The 8,890-nt window shown below is 39.6% G+C and overlaps 1 protein-coding gene across 1 annotated transcript; it reads left to right on the forward strand.

Moving 5' to 3' along the window:
- Window positions 1–7,365: 7,365 nt before the first annotated feature.
- LOC129752266 (uncharacterized) lies at window positions 7,366–8,598 on the forward strand. The gene has a single exon (XM_055748053.1). It carries the CDS (start codon window positions 7,366–7,368, stop codon window positions 8,596–8,598), a length of 1,233 nt encoding a protein of 410 aa, XP_055604028.1.
- Window positions 8,599–8,890: the final 292 nt, after the last annotated feature.

The following is an 8,890-nucleotide window of genomic DNA, read 5'->3' on the forward strand; positions in this document are numbered from 1 at the left end:
ACCAGCATTTTTAATTTTCAATAAACGCAAAACTAAGGGTAGATCGCTGAAATGTCCAAAACAATTTTCTCCGATAAGCTGATAGTGTTGCCTAGTGATGACTTATTGAAATCCAACCTCAAACATCCATTTTTTGATAGTTCCAAAGCTCTTAAGCTGTAAAACCGGTACCAAAAAAAAACGTTCAAAAATGTGGTCAAAAACGATCAAAATTGTTCATTTCGAAACAACTGTATCCACTAAAATGCTTCCAGTTTCCAGTTTCCAGGGAAGTATTGGACCAAAAAGTATCAGAAATTGAAGAAGGAGGGTGAAGCCACCTAAAATATAGATTTTACGAAGTATAAGTTGGAGAAACTGATCAATACCATGACTGAAAAAAGTGTGCGCCGGCCAATGGGAGATACCACGAATAAAGTAGAAATTTCTTTAACAAAAAACGGTAAATATTTTTTTTCAAATTTTTTCATAAAAGACCATAACATTACCTTCTTTTTCTTCATAGAAAGTATTTCGTTCAAACGAATGGTTTTTTAGATACAGGCATTCGTAACTGTCCCATTTCTAAAAGAACTAAGCTTTATCAAAGAACGAAAGAACATAAGCCGTAAATATCATGAATTTATAGAAAACTAGCTGACCCGTTGTGCTTTGCTACACCTTCCGGAAATAAATGTATTTTGTAAAAAATTATTAAAATTTAGATTTTAGAGAGCATTTTTTTTAAATCAAACCTCATCATACTTCAGAACCAACAAATTTGAAATGAGAGCTGCAGCTGCAGTTCTGAATAGCAATTCAAAGATGGTATATATTATTTACTGAAACTTGATCTCCAAACTCGTTTTTCAAGATCTGAAATTTGTACTCTGTACCCAAAAAAACCTTTTTAAATATGGTCCCTTCTTTGAAAGGCTCTTTATCTTAAATTTACATGGGAGCTCTCCCATCTTTTTTAATTTTGTCCCCCACTGCTTGAAGAAGGTAGGCAAATTTAACCGGCTCGATAACCAAACAGCACTGATCATGGTAAGGAAAATATATTAAATTAGTTATGTATTAAATACAGTGCAAAATTCTTTTTTTTCTAAATAAATTTTATGACGGTAAACATATAAATATATAAAAAAATATCAGTTGCATTACTAAATAAGTTCTCAGCGTTTTTTTTTATTTTCTCTTTGAAAGTCAAATATGTAGGAAAAAACAAATTTCTAAGTTTACATTTGTCCCGTATATTGGGGCAAGTGTCAATGCAAAGCTTATTTACAGATGCGTCAGAGTAATGGCTTTAAAATGGATTTAATACGAATTCCTGTTTTTTGTTTTATCAAGTTTCACTGATATATCTGCAGTATTCCTGCAATATAAATTTATGTTTGTTACTCCACTTTTAACGAATGCTGTTCAAAGGCATGACCTTCATTTACAAAGACATTTAAAAATTTTCAATATCCGCTGCAGTTTCAAGATTCGGAATACCCCTTCTGGTCTTTCCAACATATTGAATCATTTTGAAGATGAATTTCTTAAAAATTCGACGTTTGCCCTTGCCCCACCGTGTTAGTTGACAGAAGGGAATATTGTTTTTAACACTTTAAGGGTAAACTAAAAATTTCTCCTAAAAATAAATTTTGCGTCCAGTTGAATATCAGTTCTAAAGTCTCGCTTTTCAAAAACGAAGCGGATGCCCGACCAAACTAAACAAAAAAAAAAAACGAAGCGGATAAAAAGTCTCTTTTATGCAACCATGTAACACAAAAACACTTTTCATGTACTTGAATTGGTATGTAAGCAAAAAGTACGATGGCTTTTTCAGAATAATTTAAAATAAAGAGCTCCCATTTTCATTTCTAAATTCGTTTCAGTTGTGTTTTTGGGCCGAAGTAACAATTTCTAGAAGAAAACATAATTTTTAATTTTTTTTAACAGAAAAAGTTGAACGTTTGAACATGTTCTAATGTTCCTTGAATGAAAATGCTACCTACATTAACACGAACTAAATATGGAAGTATTTTTGCAAATCATTCAATAGGTTTTGATTCGATTGATAAAATACCAATCCGTGTCACATCTAGGCGTCATTTTTTACCACGTGCTGTGTACAAATCAAATAAGCAAGAAAAAAACACATCTAGGTTGCATATCTCCCCACGTGTTTGAGAAACAGGCGCCTTATTGTTAAATTTTCCAGCAATCAATGAACAGTGTGCTTTGATTACTATCCTCTTGCGACGACGTTTGCTCACCCATGGAGACGAAAAACAAACCCCAGGTTGATAAATAAGCGCCAAAATATTCCTACTGATCAGTATGCTATGCCTGGGTTACTTTCCTTTTGCGACGTTGGGTCGCGACGCCTCGACCATAGAGACGAAAAACAAACCGCCCAAAGGAAAAAAAATCTCAAGAAAATGGATGTCATGACTTTAATTTGTTTCGAAAAACTACAAATTTTGTATGGAAGCCCCCCCTCCCTTAAGTCGGATGGAGTTTTGACTATTACAGAAACCATCCCCGGCCTCAAAAACCCTCAGATGCCAGTTTTGACGACGATCGGTTCAGTAGTTTCCGAGTCTATAGGGAACAGACAGACAGACAAACATTCATTTTTATATATATAGAAGATACAACGGCTCACCGACAGGACTTGAACCTGCAATCTCCGCTTCAGTACAACGGCGCGTTAGCCAAATCCACCACGGTGAACATGATGAAACCGGCGAACCCGAGCAATCGGGTTTCATCATGTTCGGGTTCGCCGGTTTCATCATGTTCACCGTGGTGGAATTGGCTAACGCGCCGTTGTACTGAAGCGGAGATTGCAGGTTCAAGTCCTGTCGGTGAGCCGTTGTATCTTTTTCGAAAAATTCATGATATTTACGGCTTATGTTCTTTCGTTCTTAGATAGCTTATGTTTCTTTAATTCTTTCCGTCATCTACGAAAATGTGATTATTTTCAGGTACAGAGATGTACCAAACGTTTTCATAACATCAGTATTGATTATTCTATACATTTCTGGTGCAAGTTAAATAAGCACCACTTTTGAATGATCAAGCGATTTGATGATTTTTTTTTTCATTCCTTGAAACACCTTCCAACCCTCGAGCTCCCTGGGTCACTAACCAGCTGCGACAATGGAAGACGGCTAAAAACCGCGCTCTTCGATACAACAGCAAGCACAAGTCCCTCTGCACAAAAGAAGATTACCGCAAACTAAACACAGCGTACAAAAAAAGCAACAGGCGTTGCTACCAGAACTATCTTCACCGGCTACAACGCAATTTTAAAACCAATCCGAAATCTTTCTGGAAGTACGTCAAAAATCAGCGGAGAGAATCCGGACTTCCGTCTCAAATGTTCTTGAACGGCAACTCAGCAAACACCGATCCTGAAATATGTAATCTTTTTGCTGAGAAGTTTTCAAGCGTTTTCACAACGGGGTCCATTTCCTCAGAGCAACTGGATATGGCTGTAAGAAATATTTCACCTCTAGATTCTTCCTTGAACGGTATCACTTTCGATGACGCAGCCATTTTGAAGGCGACAGCTAAGCTCAAAAATTCATCTTCTACGGGTCCGGACGTGATACCAGCCATCTTCTTGAAACGTTTCATGCCACATCTACTGACTCCCATTAGGCACATTTTTCGAGCTTCGCTAGACTTCGCAATCTTTCCCTCGCTTTGGAAAGAAGCTTACATGTTCCCTGTTCACAAAAAAGGAGATAAGAAAGATATAAACAACTACCGCGGAATTTCAGCTCTCTGTTCGATAGCAAAACTGTTTGAATTGGTTGTTCTGGATCCAATTTTTTCGTCCACGAAGCAATACTTTTCCAACGATCAACACGGATTTTTGCCAAAGCGATCCACGACTACAAATTTGCTGACTTTCACATCGTTCGTGCAAGATAGCTTTGCCATGAAGTCTCAAACTGACGCCATCTATACTGATTTGTCTGCTGCCTTCGATAAAGTAAATCACGATATTGCAATCGTTAAACTCGAACGCTTAGGATTCTGTGGATCTTTACTGGACTGGTTTCGAAGCTACTTAACGGGACGAAAATTATCAGTTCAAACAGGAAATTTTTTCTCAAGACAATTCTCCGCTTGTTCAGGCGTGCCTCAGGGAAGCCACTTGGGACCGATAATTTTTGTCATCTATTTTAACGATGTACTCACTGGACCTAAACTTGCGTATGCTGACGACCTCAAACTTTTCCACACCATCAATAGCCAAGAGGACATCGATTTCTTGCAAAGGCAGTTCAATACCTTCGCTCACTGGTGTGACACCAACTGCCTGCCTCTGAACCGGAGTAAATGTGCTGTCATTTCATTTTCTCGCAAGCGGAACTCTTTTCAAGCAGAGTACACTCTTGGTAACAAACCATCGCCTGGGCCATCAACGATCTAGGCGTTATCCTAGACCATCGGCTGGAGTTTAAGACTCATATGAATTACATCGTTGATAAAGTAAGGTTGCCAGAATTTTTTTCACTACGATCCGGGCCTAGCAATTCCGGGCATTTTTTCAAAAAAACCTGGCAAAATCCGGGCATGGATTTCAATTTTTCAAATCCAAAAACCGGGCAAAAACCGGGCAAAAACCGGGCAAAATTTAGGTGTTATTATTAATTATATATAAAATTAAAGAAAAAATGCAAAAAAAATCGAAATTAATATTTTATTAATGTAATTGCAGACTTCCAACAACTTTTTGAAACACTTAAATATTTAAAGGTTTATAAAAGTAAGTCAGCTAAATTATTTGAAACAACCGTTGAAAATTTCCATACCGATAATCGATTTTGCTGAAACGTACTCAAAAACTTTGATTTTTTTTTGGTTTCTTTGTAAAAATTGTTAAAAAATCCGGGCAATATCCGGACTTTTTTCACGATATCCGGGCAACCGGGCCGGACCGGACTTTCTCGAAATTTTGCATCAAATATCCGGGCAAACCCGGATAAAACCGGGCAATCTGGCAAGCTTATGATAAAGCTTCTAGAAGTCTTGGCTTCTTATTTCGCGTAACCAAGGAGTTCAAAGATGTGTACTGCCTAAAAAGCTTGTATTGCAGCATCGTTCGTTCAACTCTCGAATATGCATCAGCAGTTTGGTGCCCATTTTACCAGAATGGAGCCGAACGAATTGAGGCTATCCAGCGGCGCTTCATGCGGTATGCCCTGAGACACTTGAACTGGCTAGATCCGTTTCGTTTACCCAGTTACGAAAGCCGTTGCCGCCTTATTAATTTGGACACACTTCATGTCCACCGAAAAGCTGCACGTGTTTTAGTCGTAGCGGATCTTCTCGCGTCGAGAATTGACTCTCCCGTGTTGCTGGAAGCTATTCCCCTCAGTGTGCGACCCCGAGGACTAAGGAACCAAAATCTGCAGCTCTATGTTCCAATCCGGCTGAACAACTACGGAGCCAACAGCGCTCTTATAGGAATTTTTAGAACTTTTAACCGCTTCGCCGAGTACTTCGATTTCGACGTTTCAAGAGCCACGTTCCGAAGAAAAATTTTAATGGTATCGAGGACTGTGTAGACTAAGATAGTTTTTAACTTGTTTGTAACTCATTATTTTATTAAGCTATCATTAGGATCAACAGGTGATCCGTTGATGTTTTTACACAAATAAACAAATAAACTAACTATCTCTGTTTTGGTAGATATCAGTATATCGAGTCAGGTAGTAGTAGTGCAGTCGAATGTAGACAGATAGATAGACGTCAAAAGCTGATCACCCGAAAGTGATCTAAAAAGAGAAAGCTCACTTAAGCTCTGTTCAACTGCTCGAATTTGAACTTATTTCCTCTCTGCAAAAAACACTCACAAAATGTAAATGTGTGAAATCTAGATTGATAGGAAATATTTGTTATGTATTCTGTTCCACCATTCGACACTTTTTGTACAACACAAGTGTAGACAGACAGTCCAAACCAATCCGCCGTGTAGACTACATCGCCAAAATAAAACCCCCCAAATCGAACCAAAATAAACTTGTCGTTTTAAGTTGAAGTCAAATTCGCGAGTTTTCTTAATCGTATCCGATTAGTGTTCCGGTGCCTAAACATTTGGTCCTTCGAGCCGGATGACCGTCCGGAAAGTGGTTCCGGAACATAAAAGTCGGACTTAAGTGAAGTATTGAAGCAGCAAAAGTGTGAACCATTTTGCGTTCACAAAATCGCCATCGCAGTGCTGGACTTAAGTGATTGTTATTGCGAACAATTGAAGTGCATCATATTGAACATTTCAAAAGCCACAGCTTGGCTTGGATGCAATTTTGTGCATTCTGCTGAAAGGTCAGCCATTTAGAAAAACGGACAAAAAAGTGAACCCAGGAAAAGTGGTCAAATTGACACCCGTGAAGCGGAGTACTTCACTCTAGCAACCAGCTTTCGACGCAGCATTTGAAGCAACAGGAAAGCTGAATTGTACTGCAATTCCTGGAGGAGCAGACATTCCTTCCAACTTGAACAACGGCGAGACTGATTGTGAAGCAGTTTACTACCAGGATTCTGAACAGCAGGAAGTATTTTAAAGGCTTGGTGCATGAGGCCAAACATAGCGTTGAATCAATAAAGATTTTAAGTGTGATTTGAGTTTTTGATTGCATGAAGTGTGTGCCCTGTCCGTAACTATAAATTGGTCTTGGTTCATCATTGGCATTTTTTACTTTGCAATTTTCACTGGTTGTGCCCACTCGCTGCTGTCAATATCGGGTTGCTAGTCTCGGTAATTCGCGTCGCGATCGGTTGGAACGTTGAGTTGATCAACATTAAGTGCAAATACCCTAAGTCAGAAGCACATAAGGTGCATGTCAGAAGCACATTGAGGTGCAAGTCAGATATTTTGGTCAGAAATTAAGTTTGTGTCGGAAGAATTAAGTCTGAGTTTGTCAGAAAATACAAGTTTCTTTAAGAGATTAAGTTGGAGTCAGGAAACTTGTCAGAATTAAGTCTGAATTAGTTTGTGTCGGAATTCTTAAGTGAATACTGAATATTGTCGTTAATCTTACAAAACTTGTCAGAATTAAGTCTGAATCAGTTTGTGTCGGAATTCTTAAGTGAATATTGTCGGAAAACTTTTCTGAAACTTATCAAAATTGAATCTGAGTCTCAAAACCATCCAGCATCAGAATTCTTGTCTGAATATTGTCAGAAATCTTGTCGGAAATTAAGTCAGAAGAAATCTTGTCAGAAATCGAGTCTGAATTCAAATCGTCTGGAACATTTACAGATATCAAGCCTGTGTCAGAAACAACGTGTCAGTTTAAGAGCTTGTCTGGTGGTACAAGTCTGAATTCGTCGAAATTTTGAAGCCTGTGTCAGATTACAAAAAGTGTTGCAATGTCGAGAAGTACGCTGAAGGCTTTGCAAAAACGTGAGCGGCAGTTATATGTGATTTTTGATGGTACTGATAGATTTATCCAAACCTATCACATCGGTAGTGATCGGTGCCAGTTAAGCTCAAGGTTGCAAATGATTGATACAGTGTACAGCGAGTTTTTCGAAATTCGGAGCAAGATCGAAATGTTGCTGGATGAAGCGGCCGAGAAAGAGCAGAAAGATGCTGACAGCGAAGTCAAAGGGGAGATTGCAAAACAGCGCGAAGAAGAGAACGACAAAATTCTGCAGCAGTTTGATGACCGATACTTTGCAATTCGAGGTGACCTCCTTAGACTTCAAGGCGATAAGGATGCCTTAGGGGTGAACACAACCAGCAACAACCAGAGTCAGTCTGTGTCAGGGAATACGTCCAGAGTAAAGCTACCCGAGATTCGTTTGCCGTCTTTTAGCGGAAATATCAGAGAATGGGTTACGTTCAGAGATTCTTTCCGTAGTCTCATACACGAGAACGAGCATCTGACGAAAATGGACAAGTTTACATACCTCCGTTCCTCTCTGCAGGGTGATGCACAGAAGGAAATCAACAACATCGAGCTGTCCGAGGCAAACTACGACGTCGCCTGGAAAATGCTAGAAGTCCGCTACGAAAACAAAAAGCTAATTGTCAAGGCTCATCTCGACGCACTTTTTGCCCTCGAATCGCTAAAAAAGGAAAACTACGACGGTCTGAACTTCCTCGTCAGCGAATTTGAAAAGAATTTGATGATGTTGCAGAAAATCGGCGAGCATACGGAGTCCTGGAGTACAATACTAGTCTACATGTTGTGCGCTAGACTAGATTCTGCAACATTGCGCCAATGGGAGACGCATTACGGGTCTAAGGAGGTCCCAACGTACGAAGAGCTGCTACTGTTCTTGCAAGGTCACTGCTCAGTTCTTCAATCAATCACCTCTGCAAGAAGTCCACCATCCGAAGCACGTCAGACAAGATCAACAGTTTGCCATACAACCATCCGATCGGATTCACGATGCCCGTTCTGTACCGAAGCATGGCACTCACCGTTTCACTGCCAGAGATTCCTTCGATTGAAAGTATCAGAACGTGTTGAAGCCGCCAATCGAAGTCGAGTCTGCCGAAATTGTCTACAGCCTGGTCATTTTGCGGCGAACTGCACTCGTAGCAGTTGTCGATTATGTCAACAAAGGCATCACACTATGTTGCATGCTACGTGATCCTCCGTTCCGAATCCGTCGAATCCGAGACTCAGTCAACAGTCAATAGCACAACCCTCTAATCAAGAAAGCACCCATATTTATCCACAGCAAGCTTATCAACAGCAAAATCACACCATGCCAATAGTTACGGAAACACACACTCAAACACAAAATGCAACACTCAATTCACCAAATACAACCACACAATTCGATTCGCCAACGCCAGGCACAAGCCAAAGCTACGTAGCACTACCTGTTAAGTCTGCTTCGAATATTTTGCTCCCTACCGCTCTTGTAAAGATTAAGGACC

Source organism: Uranotaenia lowii, chromosome 3 (genome assembly GCF_029784155.1).
Source record: "Uranotaenia lowii strain MFRU-FL chromosome 3, ASM2978415v1, whole genome shotgun sequence".
In the NCBI taxonomy this organism is placed as follows: domain Eukaryota; kingdom Metazoa; phylum Arthropoda; class Insecta; order Diptera; family Culicidae; genus Uranotaenia; species Uranotaenia lowii.

Coding starts and splice junctions, on each gene's coding strand:
- LOC129752266 (XM_055748053.1), top strand. CDS start 7,366: ATGTCGAGAAGTACGCTGAAGGCTTTGCAAAAACGTGAGCGGCAGTTA.